Source organism: Malurus melanocephalus, unplaced genomic scaffold (genome assembly GCF_030028575.1).
Source record: "Malurus melanocephalus ecotype Western Australia unplaced genomic scaffold, MMel_1.1 scaffold_271, whole genome shotgun sequence".
Classification (NCBI taxonomy): Eukaryota; Metazoa; Chordata; class Aves; order Passeriformes; family Maluridae; genus Malurus; species Malurus melanocephalus.
In genome coordinates, this window is record NW_026623503.1 from 773,024 (window position 1) to 788,696 (window position 15,673).

Below are 15,673 nucleotides of genomic sequence, written 5' to 3' on the forward strand. Positions count from 1 at the left end.
TTTTTTTTTAAGAGTGAGAGAGAGGAGGGTGAAGAGTGTAAGAAATGAGAAGAAACAGAAACTACCCTGTGTTCTTATACCTACACAATTGATCCAAGACATAACTGGAAAGCACTGATTGTGGAGAAATCTGTGCAATTTTGTTTCCAGGTGTGACTTGTGGAAAAGGAATGATTTACAAATTATTAAGAACATTATTTCAACTTTCAAGCAATTTCTGGCAACTGCAGTGGAGGAAAAAATGTATCTAGGGCTTCCAGGCTCCATGTCTAGATCTGGATTTCAATTCCCAGCACCGGTCTTCCATTTCCCAAAATGAGACACTGCAAATTATAGAAAAAATCAGGGCACAAGTGTTCAGAAACAGCCAAAGCAAGCCTTTATTATGAATTCAGAACTCATTTAGGACACATTTAGCTAGTCCAATGCATCCGCTTCAGACTTTCTGGACATCATCTAACAAGTTCCACACTAACAAGATCTCATGATCCAAATCTTGAAACATCACTGAGGCAATGAGCTCTGTGTTTGAGGTCTCCTATTTGGCCTCTTAAGACACATAGAGGAAAAATGCTAACTTCCATACCTTATCCAAGCATCACTTGTTGAACAATTTTGGGTAATGCAGGTTTTCCATTARAGTGTATTAGATCTGAGGAGCAGTATTAAGTATCATAACAGCATTTGAGGACAATTAAAATCAACTTAGAATAAAACTGGAATTACAGCTGTGAATTGTTATTAATAAATTCATGTAAGTAGAACAAAGTCAAAATAGGTTTGTGAGTTAACGRGAGGGAAGTAATTTGAAACTACTAGTCCCCTTTTTCCTGCCACAACCTTGCAAGATAAAACAAACAAGACAGCAAAGAGCCTGCAGAGATTAAATGCAATCTCCATCAAAGTGCTGACTTTACATTTCAGTTCCTTGTGGTGGATTTCATCTTGGAAACAGAGAGCTAATTTTTAAAGAACAAAGTCATCAAGAACAACAGGACACTGTCACAAAAGATGAAATGAGCAAGGAAATGTGAATTTTGATTTGATTGAGTTTTGATTTCTAAAGGGCTGAAACAATCAATCCAGAATAAAACCATATTCTCCTGTGGTGGTAGGAGGTCAGAAATTGGGCAGGGGGAAAGGCATGAAATACCAAGTATTGGCTTCCAGAGTGAAAAAAAAAAGGTAAGGAGGCAAGATTGTCTTTCAAAAATATGAGCAACAGCAACAATAGATATGAAACATCACCTATTAGGACAGCTCATTTTCATGTAAACAAAAGGATTGATACACAGAGAAAGAAGAAGGAAGAGGAAAGAGCAGTGCTTCCAAATGTAATGAAAAATGGAATGCATTTCCAAGAAATTGCTGCTATTTAAGTAATTAAGTAGTTTCCTTCCCATGAATTTATGATCTTTTATTCCAAAGTAGATACTATTTTCAAAGCTTTTGATGATCTGCTTATTAATCACAACAGACTAGTGGAGAAGACAATCTCATTTCCCTTTAGTACAAAGGGATATGATAAAAGTCCTGCACTTTCACTGTTTTTCAGGTCTGCTATAGGAAATAGTCCCCTACATTCTTGTAAGTATCAGAGAAAGGAGTCTTAAGCTTTACAATTTACACATCATTATCTAGGTTAAAAAAGAAATCATGTGGTATTTCTTAATAATTAAAAAGATTAATCAGAAAACAAAAAGAAAATAATAATCAGAGCTGAGCAACTGAGTCTAATGAAGGAATGAAATGAGCAACAAGTGTGGCAGCTCTTGGAACTGTTCCCACACATCATGCTTGTATGCCAATCCTCTAGCCAATCCTCTATTAGAAAAATATCAGAATAATTCCAAATCCTCTTTCAACATTATATCTATGAAAGACCTAAAAATTTTGTAGTTCATACAATCAAGTATAACAAACCAGCTCCAAAGCATTATCCTGAGAGAAAAAATAGCAGGAAAACTAATGAAACTTCAAGGAAAAGAGAGGGGGAAAATATTTAATTGAAAATAAAATAAAAATGAGGGATGGAAAACACTGTTCCGAGAGTTCATAAATGATAGGCAGCATGACAAAGGCAAATGAACCATGTAAAGGCAAACCAGAAATATGGTTTTTATTTCTGAGACTAGAATAGATTATAACTATATAGACTATCTAAATTTGAAGAAAAAAATATTTTTCCGCATTATAAATAACTGGCTAACGAGAAAAATTGGGGTTTTTTTTTCTATTTTTGCATGTAACTTTTTTGCAAGTTGTCTTCATCCCATTGGTGGAGAATTAAACCAATGGCTCTAACACACTTCTCAAACCAAAGTCTTGTTTTGCAACATTTCCAGGTTGCTTGCATTAATATTGTAGAGGTGATGAACAAAAGAACAATACATGCTACATGATAAAATACTGATGAGAGCAAATCCCGGAAAGAGGAAAATGCCTTCTATGTTTCTTCACTGTGTCTGAACATACTATGCTTATTAGAAGCTAGCCCTGCTGTGAGCAGAACATTAGGACTGATGTCCTCTAGGGTCATAATTTCTCATTTTCAAACCACATTAATCCATGCACTTTGAGATTGGTTGTATTGTTCAGGGAAGGTGAGGTGAAAACCAAGAAATAAAAAAAAATAAACCGAAAGTTTAAAAATGCATTTGAATGAGAGAAGAACAACTGAAATGTCACTGTCGGCACATAGCTCTGCAAGTCCATAGGATTCTTTTCTATTGTGCCATATCAAAGCCTAAACCAGATTACAGATATGATCTGGGTGTGGGAATGATTAGTGTTTGGGAATATTCCTGGGAAGCAGTAGACACTCCTCTGGACTACAGCTCCATCATACTGGTCTGCATGGGCTACTGTGTGTGTACTTAGTGCACTAGGAATACATGGGCCATGGGCTCAGTTCAGGCACTGACTGCAGTGCAAGCATGTACAAATGCTTAAAAGCACACACATTCCAGCTCCCCTTTTCTAAATGTAAGTCTGGTATGTGCCCATTTGCTGACCTTTGCACATACTTACACATATTGCACACATGCATTTTGTAAAGGATAATAAAAAGTAACTATATTAATGGCAAAAGGAGAGGTGCAAGGAAAACCTCTGTTCTTTATTGGGCATGGTGGGAAATATAGCTACCAAAGGTCATGAAAAAGCGGTGGTACTTAACACCTTCTTTGCCTCAGTTTTCAAAAATAAGAAAGGTCATGTTCAGGACAACTGGCCTCTTGAGCTAGTAGATGGGGACAGGGGGCAGTAATCCAGGAGGAAGCAGTTAGTGACCTGCTGAGCCACTTAGATGCTCACAAGTCCATGGGACCAGATGGGATCCATCTTAGGGTGATGAGGGAGCAGGGGGAAGAGGTTGCAAAGCTACTATCCATCATTTACTATCAGTCCTGGCTAACTGGTGAGGTTCTGGATGACTGGAATCTGGTCTATCCATAAAAATTACCAAAGAGTGGACCTAGGAAACAACAGGCCTGTCAGCCTGACCTTGATGCCCAGCACTGTTATGGAACAAATCATCTGGAGTGTGATCACACAGTGCCTAGGACAGCCTGGGGATAAGACCCAACCAGCGTGAATCAAGGAGGAAAGGGTCCTGGCTGATCTGCCTGATCTCTTTTTATGACCAGGTGACCCACCTGGTGGATGAGGGGAAGGCTGTGGGTGTAGTCCAGACAGACTTGAGCAAAGTCTTTGACACCATCTGCCCTAGAATAAACCTGGAAAAGCTGTCAGCTCATGGTTTGGACGGGTGCACACTTTGCTGGGTTAAGGACTCAAAAGCCGAGGTTCAGAGGGTGGTAATGGATGATGCTGCCTCCAGTTGGCTGCCATTCACTAGTGGTGTTCCTCAGGGGTCTGTATCCAGTYCTATTTAAGACCTTTACTGATGATCTGGGTGATGAGACCAAGTCTACCATCAGCAAATTTGAAGATGACCCCAAGTTGAGTGCAGAATGTCAAGCTTTTGGAGAGGAGAAGAGCTCTGCAGAGGGATCTGGACAAGATGGATAGATGGACTGAATCCCACAATGGGTGGGTTTTAACAAGACCAAGTGCCAGGTCCTGCACTTTGTTCACAACAACTCCTTGCAGCACTGCAGGCTGGACACAGAATGGCTGGACAGCAGCTGGGCAGAAAGGGACCTGGGGGTATTTATTGGTGGCAGACTGAACACGAGCCAGCAGTGTGCCCACATGGCCAAGAAAGCCAATGGCATCCTGTGTGGAGAGAGAGAAGTTAGAACTGAGTTTTCAACCATGGGACATGGCCACAGAAATTCTGGGTAGCACAGAGAAACTCATCCCCACCTGACCATTGGAGAAGGACGTATGAAGATATAGTCAAAGTCCTGGAAAACAGACTTCCAGGTGAGTGAACAGGGCATGACATCTCCAAATAAGACTATCAAGAAAGCACTCTGCTGATCTGGCAGTTTGTGTTTGTACACAGGGTGAAAAAAGTCATGTAGCCTTTAGATATGTATAAAATCAGCCTGCTTGTAGCAATAAACATCTCAGTATTTTCCCTGACCTGAGTCTGAGCAATTAGTTGCCACTAATGTGCTCCCCCACTAGTGTGGGGCTTGAATAAGCGATAGTAGTGGACTGGTGGCAATGCCCAACTACACTCTACTGAGCCTGAAACAAAGCCTGTTGTGCAAATAGACCTCTCTTCGGGACAGGAGATAAGCAGCCAGGAACAATGGGGAGCGCAATGTCTCAGGAACAGAAAGGCATAATGAAATTGATTTGAAAGAAACATGACAGGAAACTTGATTCTATAGACTTGAAATGACTTTTGTTATGGGCCAAGGACTATGACTCAACATTGGCAAGTACTACTGTTTAAGATCCCCAGATGCAGGACCTTCTGGGAGTTACCTTAGGAACCAGGCCATGCAGGGCAATAAGATCCTGGCAGAATATTTGGGTCCTTGGCATGYAGTATATAAAGCACTAAAAGCTCATGTTGCCCTGGGGGATTCAAAAAAGGAGGACCAGCAAGACCACTGCAGCTGTTCCCTCGACCACCCATCAGGTAGAAATCCAGATAAAGATCTCTGGGCACCTTACCTGTTTGACCCTGCAAAGGAGCCCAACCTTTACCCTCCTGATCCGCATGGTAACTGGGCAATATGCAAACAGGCAAACGTGGCAAAAGGGGATGTCAAAATGTTATGAGTGTTTCCAGTTACTTATCATCCAAATCAAACCTCCACATATGAGGGTCTCCCATACAGGATCATAAAGGAGTTGCATCACTCCTCACAGGGTATTTCAAGCAGGTCATCCACAGAATATTTCTGAGCATCCATGGAATAAAAAAGTGGCAATGGGCCAGGTATCCTCCCTCAATGCTGCAAAGGAAGGCACTGTGCAAACAATGCCACTCCAAGTTTACTAAGGGGGTGAACCTTTGCCAGCTCGGTTGCTGGAGACCCAGGGAAACAGACAGTAGAGCATGGCTGGGGAGCTGCATGTGGACAATAAATCAATCCCCAGAACAACCATGTCAACAACTGTGACAGCCAGTGCCTTGCAGGCTTGAACATCAGGCAGCACCAGAGTGGACCTAACCCCCTCGGTCACAGTAACTTTTACTGATTACAGCGTACACTATATCCCATTGGGAGTTCACGGACCTCTCAGTTGGGGGTGCAGTGTTGTGCTGATTGGGCACTCAAAACCACAACAAAGCAAGGTCTGTTTGCTCCYCCTAGTGTCATAGACTCTGACTTTACAGGAGAAATCCAAATCATAGCCTGCACTCCCACATTGCCATGTCAAATTTCAGCAGGAGCACAAGTTGCCCAGCTTGTTTATTTTCACACCGATCCCCTTGGCCACCTCCCTCAACACAGGGGAGGAAGAGGATTTGGCTCCACAGGAGCTCCTCAGATCTTAGGAGCTCAACCCCTTTCAGGTTATGGACCAACAATAAAATGTGAACTCAAGTGTAATAATATGAAGATCTTCATTGTCAGCATTCTTGACAGTGGTGCCAGACTGAACTATGATTGCCTCTTCCATCTGGCCTCTGTCATGGCCTTTAACCCAAGCTGCAAGAGGTTTGTCAGGTGTAGGAGGTCTTTCTATTCCAAAACAAATTATTCATCTTGTAACTGTCACAAGGCCTGAAGGCCAAACTGCCTCAGTAAAACCTTATGAGTTACAACTCTCATAGTTACAGTTTCAGCATATGTAGCTGGTATTGTTCAGCACATTGACAATGCATATGTTAAGGAAGTTGCTAACCCTTKGCTTTTTGCCTTATTACTATGCCTGCATTTTTTGTTGCAGCATCACACTAAAGGATATTACATTCCGCATGTGCAGTCCCATACTGCTCCCCCTGGTACTGTTTCAGAAGGAAACAGACATGAAGACCAGCTAGCTGCAGCAGCTGCTGTGCCCAATATGTTCTCTCAGGCATGTCTGTCCCATGACTTTTATCACCAAAGTGCATCAACACTCAGAAAGCCATTTCACCTCACTCATAACAGGCATGACAAGTTGCCTAAGCCTGCACTAATTGTCAGCAGATGTTGCCCACGCCTTACTTGGGTGTCAATGTTCACGGCGCTGCAAGACTTAAAAATCTGGCAAACTGATGTGACCCATACTTTTGACTTTGGTCGACTCAAATATATTCATATCACAGTTGACATATTCCTCACCTGCCTTTTTGGCTCTGTTCACATTGGTAAAAATGCAAAAGAGAGAGAGGTAATTTTTGTCTACCTTTGCTGTTTTGGGAGTTCCCTCTACGGTGAAAACCAACAATGGCCCTGGATATATCTCCAAAGGCATGCAAGCATTTTTTCAGTTATAGAGGGTTCAACATCATACGCATATCCTGCACACCGCTACACATTAGGCCATTGCTGAACGTGCGCATGGCACCTTAAAATTGATGGTTTTGAAACAAAAAAAAAGAGGGGGTATTGGGATGGATTACACCCCTCATGAACAACTGCAAAAGGTCCTGTTTGTTCTGAATTTTTTTTTTAAATGGATCAGATGGTGGCCTGATGCCAATAGAACAACATTTTGGCCATGCCTGTAATAGCCCAGAAAAGGCTCAAGTACTCATTAAGAACCCCGGACTAAGAAACTCTACAGTTGTTGAAACTGGCCTAAAAGACATGGCAATAGTTGCAGTATGCCTTGTTAACTTGCACCTCTCTGTTCTATTGTCCATCACCCGGTATACACTGGCGGCAGCATTTTTTCTGGTTTCTTACTGAGCTGCCCTGAAAAAGATATAAGAATATGATGCTGACAGACAATTTTAATGGTGATTTTGCCCACCCAAGGTCTTTGTGGCATGAGAAAGAGTGTTTGGAACTTGGTTGGACTGAGTCACACAGTTTTTCCTTATCTTTATAACACTTGAGTGGTGTTCAAGAAGGTCTGAGCTGCAGTAAGAGCCTCAACATTTGCTGATTGGGTTCATATATCTGCTCTGCACTACAAAGACTATGACTCTGAAACTGCACRCTAGTTAGGAAAGGGACCTCAGTGAAATGAAGTGCAATAGAAGAGAATTACATGTGTTCAAGTACCAACCACAAACAGAGTAAACACTGAATGGCCATGGTATAACAGGAGATAACTGCAAAACATTGAACAGATGAACCTCCCTTTCACTGTCACCTTTGTCTCTATACTTCTGCCAATGCAAGGGCAAGCATAAATTCGATGAATGGAAAAAGTGAGGCAAATAATGAGTGGAAAAGATCTGCTCTATGGAATCAGACTAAAAGTAATTTTATTCCTTTTCCTGACTGCAGCAGTAACCAGGAGAAAGAAGAGAATGATCTATATATGTATCCTGTACACTTTGAGCTTGCCTTGCTATTTATTCTCCTCAAGAGTGTGGGCCAGCAACTTTCTGAGCCTCCAGCTGAATCCAAACAGCAATGGCTGATCATAATTCTGGAATCTATCTTCCTTCAATTTCTCTAGTCCATCTTCAAATGTATATCTGTTCTTTGTCTTGAGAACCACTGTGGAAACATATTGTACATGAAGTATTTTTTAAGCCCTCTATCCATTCCTGGCACTGTTGCCAGACTTCAGCTGTCTGTAGGTTCCTGTGCAAGTTCAGATGGTTTTGCTGTAGAGAAGTGGATGGAGATCATCATCTCCAGATCCCAGAACTTGTTATGCTCAGATAAGTGGAATGAATTCTCCTTTGGATGTACTGTCTCCCTACCTTAAGTTAAGAAGAAAACTTAGACAATACAATTCTTCATATTAGGTGAAATGAATTCCAGCAAATGTATGTTGGCTGATTCACACAGATCTGTGGCAGAGTGAAAAGCCAAGATTGGGTTTCTCATTTATCTACTTTAATGCCTGTTAAAAGTGTCAACAACAAGTTCACTTATCCTCTATTTCTAAATAATCCAAAGTCTTTACTTTTATTAGCCCAGCCATATCAAATTAAGTGTGTCTACAGTGTAAACAGGCTCTACTGTGGATAATCATAATCTCAGTATTAAGCAAAAACTGTTGTCATTATATATTCAAGATGCCAAGTCTTTTACTTACCACCATGCCTGTCTTGAAAAGGAGGTAATGGACTGTCTGTGTGACATCTGCAGCATGCATTAGGTTGTGATAAGGATTTTTGTGTTTACTGTAGCCAGCCTCCAGGGCTTCCACAAAAGACACCAAGGCAGAAATGGGAATCTAAGTAAAATAGCACAGGATTAAAGAACAAAAACCAAAACCCAAAACCCCCAGTTTTAATGGCTAGCATGCAGATAGGAGTATTTTGATAAGATATTCTCAAAAAGCCATCTATACTTCACAAATAAACAAAATACTACTGCATCTGAAAGAGATACTCAACAGAGAGGGTGAATTCAAGTTACTACTTCAAACAAGTCTTTCCATCCACAATTATATTACAGGTGAATGATTCCCACACATAAATGCACAGAAATAAGTATAATGTTAAATGTTGTCTGGAACACACATAAAGTATGAAAAGTATGAGCAAGCACTTGACTGACTGCCCATGGAGAAATATTTCTAAATAGATTGCAAGCAACTGTCTGTTACCTTACAATCCACTGGTATATATCTCTGCTTTACTATTCACATTCAAGATTTTCTGATGAAACACATCATATAGCAAATCTTAAATACACTAAGAGGACTTTCACTTATCAGACTTCTGGGTTTTCACAGCATAATCCAGTCTGTCCATCGTATGGGATTACCATGTTTTTCTTACTCCAAGAGTAACTGAAAATACCTGTGAAAATGCAATTCAGGGGATTTGTACAAAGGAGGCTATGCAGGTGGTAATGTAGGCAACCTGCACCATGGGTTCTCTGGTTGCATCTGCTCAAATATATTAAATGCTAGTGCTTCCATGCAAAAGATCACTGCTGTTCTTTTAGGTACATACAAGCAGAGGATGCAGTTCTGACCAGACATCTTGATGTCTCATCAGACATGGGCAGTTCCTGAAGAACTATGAAATCTGGACTTCTATAAACTCTTTCCAGTCAAAGTCAGTGGGACCCCCTGGGGAATAGAAATGTCAATAATGGAAGGGATGASAGAGTATCTGCCTAAGGAGAGTGGTCAAGAACCAGATGGCAATGCTTCCTGTTCAAAGTTGGAGGAAACCTCTGAACAATTACAAAATCATAGAATAGTTTGGAGTAGGAGGGGCTTTTAAAAGTCACCTAGTCAACCTGACACTGCAGTTAACATCTTCAACTAGATCAAGTTTCTCAGAGTCTAATCTGACCTTGAATGCTTCCAGGGATGGGGTACCTACCACCTCTCTGGGTAACCTTTTCCAGTGTTTCACCACACTCACCATAAGAAAATCTTCCTTATATCTAGTCTAAATCTATCCTCTTTTAGTTTAAAATCATTACCCCTTGTCCTACTGCAACAGGCCCAGCTAAAAAGTTAAGAAGTTTTTCACTATCTTTCTTAGAGATCCCCTTCAAGTACCAGAAGGCTGTAACAAACAGTCCCCAGAACCTTCCATTCTCCAGGCTCAACAACACTAACTCTCTCAGCCTTTTTTCACAGGAAAGGTGTTACAGCCCTCTGATTATTTTTGTGGCACTCCAAACTAGCTCCAACAGTTCCAGATTTTTCCTGTGCTGAGAACTCCAGACTTGGATGATCTGGATACACTACTCCAAATGGGGTCTTGTAAGAGCAGGGTAGGGAGCAAAATCACCCCCTTTGACCTGCTGGCACATCTAACTGTAATAGATTYGATTTTGCTTTCATATTCTCTTGTTTTCTTTCATACTTGCATGCTTGAGGGTCCTATGAAGCTCAGGAAAATGACACTATCATTCTCAGAAGGTCAAATGTAGTATTTCTCACRGATTTCATTTGGAACCCCACCTAGTTCATGGTGCCCTGTTGCATTTGAAAGTACTACTTAAATCACATCTAGTCTTGCTTATTAGGGAAAGTACAGTGTTTACAAACACTTCAAAGATCACTAAAATTACATTTTGAATTGAAAAAAGCAGGATGAGAAGGAAGTTGAACAAAATTCAAGACAGCCCTCTTCTAACTACTGACCTTGAAACGGTTGATCAGATCATAGCGTGTGAGAAGTTCATAGAAAATAAATTTCAGTGAATGATCCCCGCTGGCGTCATTTAGTGCAAATACATCAAAGGACCACTTGTCTATGTTCTGCAAGAGTAGGTAGAAAAGACAGTTAATATGGTCATCCCTTTTACCATGGTAATTCAATTTCTTCACTTTCTCTCACAAACTGAAAATTACAGTAGTGATAAAAGTGTATAGTTTCCATTTAACCAACACAGAATCATCAGTGTACTCATAGGATCAGTATACTTATGAGTATTGTATGACTTGTGTTTAAGAAGCTTCCATTAAGAGTATGTATGCTGTTAGTTTAATCTAAACATGGCAACTCTCTACACCAGAATTTAACTACCCAAGGATGAATCCTGAAAGATAAAAATCCTCATTTGCTATATTACCTGAGACATTGAGATGCCCCTATTTGGGCTCATATGATTACAAGTGCTAACAATTATATAAACCCAGCCTTTAAAACAGAAGGATAAACATCCAATGCCAGTTGGGAAAGTTCTAGTCAGCTGTGAATGCCATATTAGTGCTGCAGACTGATCAGTCAAGAGATCAAGGAGGGAAAGTTCACAGCTCATACAGCTAAATTTTAAGGTCTAACCTTCTTGAAATTTCAAATTTTAGGGAAGGCTGTAGGAGGTGACAGTACTCATCTAGCAAGAGATGAAGAGAAACATGAATTCTTTCTAAATGTTCAGTTACCTAGCTTTCTGTCTCTTCTTAACCTTGGGGACTTGTCAAATAACTCAGCAAGCAAATTTGGGGATAGACACTATTCTGCTCAACATTACTGGAAGGTCTGACATTTTTGTAGCCATGGACAAGCAGAAGTCTATACTGCAGACATTGCAAGTGACTACAGGTTCTGTGTCCATTACCTGTGTATTAGAAAATAATCCTGTAATGGCGAGAGCATAAGAAAAGGCTGAAAAATTAAATTCTAAAGCATGTAGCTCCTTTGGCATTAATTAATGCCAAGTTCTGTCTCCAGTATTAGACTGATGAAGAGCGGATCACCAAAGTGTACTCTGTAAATTAGCACATTTATTCAAACATGTCTGCATGAATGGTTTGTATAGTCACTGTTCAAATGAAAGACAAGGCTGATTGTCTTTTTTTTTGGCAACCAGTCTCATATCTTCACACCCATGTCATACTGCAATAGAAAATTTGGTACAAAATATGGAGAGAGATACTGTGCAATCAATTAAAAAAATGCCAAACTTCTCATCCACTGAAAAAGTGAGACAGATTTTACACCTAGGACTTGCACTGCTACATTTTGCATTTACTTTTTTGCAGAAGCTGAAGTATTTCATTGTGGTTTTTTTTTAAAACCAGCCTCAATTTGTCACAAAGCTGTGATTCCACAGCTTTGGGTTACTAAGTTCAGAGTCCTCTTGGCCACAGCAGCAAAAATGAGAATGAATAGTTAAAAAATAAGCTTGTTTTGACTTCATTTCATCTCAATCCTTGTCCTTACTAGCATAACTTTGAGGGAAATATTGATCATGGCAATCTAGAATGGCTGATGACATTGCATGCTTAAATCATCAGGTCATTTTTACAGTGCACACAAAGCAGTCATGTAGCTGTAAGGGTTTTTTTACTTTAGCTTGCTAGGCTGAAGCAAACAACAAAATACACCATTTTCAATGGAGGAGATGGGACTGAGAAATTTAAGATGAAATATTTTTAAGAGAGAAGATGTCACAGAGTCATAGAATATGCTGACTTGGACAGTATCCACAAGGATCATCAAGTTCAACTGTTAGTCCTTCACAGGACATCCCAGGAGGCATAGCATGTGCCCAAGAGCATTGTCCAAATGCGTCTTGAACACTGTCAGGTTAAGTGCTGTAATCACTTTCCTAGGGAGCCTGCTTTGACTTCTTCAAAGTAACTACCATTTCAACCAAATCCATTGCCAAATGTAAAAGCATCCAAGAACAGTCATGTTCTCAAAACAGTTTTGGAAAAAAACACATATTCTAGAGTGCACAGTGACCAAGTTGGTCTATTTCATGCTGCAAAAAAAATTAGTCAATATCTTTGTTTTAACTTACTCTAACATGATCACTTCCTTTTACAACTTAATCATTTGAAAACATAGAAAGAAGGGAGGGATTCTATAAGGCTTGAGTCAGCTGAGAGTAGATGATGAGTCTTTGACTGTCTTGTGGTTGCTGAGGAGCTCAGAAGAAGAGGTACCATTACAGATATGTTCCTCATAAGCTGGCTATGAAATGTAGTTGCAAAAGAAGAAAGAATTTAGATCCCATTTGCAGGAATGAAGCTAGCATTTGTCAACCTACAGATGAACAAAGATGTGAGTGGACACTTTGATTCTGTATATGAAAGGCATGTTTGATCATTCTTCTGGCAATTGCTCCATACCTTTTGATGAGTTCTACTACCCAAAAGGAAAAGGATATCCTAACTGTAAGTCTTTCCAGTGTGGAGAAATGCTGCAAGGCGTCTTAATGGTTTTACACTTAATATCCCTGTGTATTGCCCCACTGTATCACCTTTTTTCATCATTGAATGGCATGGTCTAACCACATGCAACATGTAATCTGCAAAGCTGCTGTGTAGGCAGCTGGTTGCTAGCTTCTGCTTGTAGTCTTGGTAATTCCTGCTTAAATCAAGAATCTTGCAATTGTCCCATGGTTTGAAACTTTGCTTCTTTCTCAGACTACTTCTGACTGATAGTTTTCCCTCTGAAACCTCAAAAGTCACAGAAGGGTCTGTATTCATAAGCTGATTGTCATTTTGAATACCTGAAGCTGAACAACGCAAGATAATTCCCTTCTCTCACAGCAACTGATTCTTTTCCTTCCTCATCTCTCTCCATCTGTGTTTTCTTTCTTTCTTATGAGATGTTGTGACTGATTCCTAAATCCTCCTTTTAATCATTGTAATCTGGAACAGAACTGTAACCTTCACAGCCTGAAAATGGCCACAGTCCGAACTCTATTCTTTCTTTCATTGAAATGATAATCCCTTAGGCCAGTTAAACGACTAATGTATGTTAACTAAACTAAATGTCAGAGAGAAGCAAAGGCCAAGTATTAAGACCCCCTTATCATGTCAAATATCACAGTATTATTTTGATGCTTTGTACAGACCCCCCTTCAATACCTTTTTATTGGGATTACCTTTAGCACTCCAATTACAGCTGTAGGGTAACTCAAGCCGACCATGTTTGAAGTACGCCTGTACATTCTACCAAGATGAAATAGACAAGGCAAAACAGAATTAAATGAAATAAAACAATCAACCAAACTCATAAAGCAACAGGCCATTACAGGAGACCTTATTTAGCCTAGAAAACCCTAACTGGAACATGGAAGTTTTCTCCTTCCATTTTGTTCCTAACTTACACAATATTCTCTGTACTATTCTTATATATCTTAATTTGAGACTACACCATCCCCAGCATCTCATAGCTTGGTTACCCAGCAGGACATGACAAAGAATTTGCTGCTACCAGGTCTTAATTAGATGGAAAGGCTACACTCAACTAAACAAGATGTTCTCTATTTTCCTGCAGAATTACTGCACATAACTCTATTGACCTTTCAGTTCCCCATGACCTTGCTGGCCCACATGCAAGCTAATTTTGAATGTACTTCGGTAAACATTTGTACTCAATTAATAAACTCCAATCTGATACAGTTGTTACTTTTGTCTGCATGTTTTCAGGATTAGTATGAAACCTTTTGGGTTTTTGSCATATGTGTGTATTTCAGGGAGTGRCAAGGAAAGAACAAGGCAATAACCAACATCTGTAACCATACTAAATGAAGTATGAATGTACCAGATCTTATACTTGATTATAAAGTATCTTTCAAACATATTATAAAATGTGTACAATTTTTCTAACTCATTTTCATGACACATTGTTTAACAGTATTTTCTGAATGCAGAAATGCTGTCATAGCTTTCCACAGGTCATCCCGTTTTGCCCTTAAGCATTGTAGGACTAAAAGGAGATGATGGAACATTCTCTTCTCCTATGGAAATGATCCTGTGCGAGGTCTTCTTCACAGCAATTTTTCTTTGTCATCTTTTTCACTCAGACCTGACAAAAGTCATTCTGCTTCAGAGACTTATATTTCCCCATATATACACCCATTCCCCAAATTACAGAATTTCTTATCGCTTCCTTTCCCCAGTCAGAAGTTTCATAGCATTCTCTTAAGAGACAATTGAGTCAGAATCCCTTTCTCTCAGCTCGGGTGAGTTACAACCCTCCTCCAGTACCATATTATATCTGAACACTTCCTTGTTTGGGTCACAGTGATCCAGGTCAGCTAGCAAAGAGCCTCCTGAGCAAGCTTTCTGCAATTCATTTACTTCCTTGTTGAACAAATCCCCCATTGAGAGTGAGGGTTCATTCATCCCCATTTGACAAGCARCCTGTCAAACCTTGGAGAAACCTGTTCCAAGGAGAAATGACAGGTTTAGTCTTATCACAATTTGATGCCACTCTTAACACATGTTCTGTAACTTTGATGCACAGATAAAAGTATAAGCTATAGTCATGATGAAGGAGGCTTCTGCATGTCTCTGTCACTTGTGGTCCACTGTCTGATACGCACAGCCTCCTGCACACAGGGCTGTTAGGCTGTCACTGCAATTCTGATGAACAGTGAAAGGTGCTCTGCTCTTCTATTCCTGACTTGAATTTTGCTGTTACAAAATTATCCTAGGGACTTGAGAGCTGGTGTCTTTCAGGCTAAAGACTGCTGAGTTTCATGTGTGCCAGCTCTCCTTTTGGCTTTAACCAAGGTCAGTGAAGATTGGTTAGTTGACAAGTAAAGGTAAGATTTTAAGTGAGTCCAAATTGAAATTAATAAATATTTTAAAGGGTTCAAAAAGTAAAATCAGTTTTTGCACCAGGTCATATGTAAACTGCAAGAGTGAAGGCTGAGAGGACTCAGTGGCTTTTTTGAAATCCTCCCTGAGCTCCAAAATTTTCATATCAGTTTTGCTCTATAATTCATTCCAGTAATATGGTAAAGGATTTTGT

The 15,673-nt window shown here is 40.0% G+C and overlaps 1 protein-coding gene across 1 annotated transcript in view; it reads right to left on the reverse strand.

Moving 5' to 3' along the window:
- PDE1C (phosphodiesterase 1C) overlaps window positions 1-15,673 on the reverse strand; it is a 296,339-nt gene that overhangs the window by 75,326 nt on the left and 205,340 nt on the right. The window contains exons 7-9 of the mRNA XM_057376150.1: window positions 13,797-13,863; window positions 10,597-10,713; window positions 8,578-8,718 (exon numbers count right to left, since the gene is read on the reverse strand). Of these exons, the coding sequence (XP_057232133.1) occupies window positions 8,578-8,718; window positions 10,597-10,713; window positions 13,797-13,863 (325 nt within the window). The remainder of the gene's footprint in view (window positions 1-8,577; window positions 8,719-10,596; window positions 10,714-13,796; window positions 13,864-15,673) is intronic.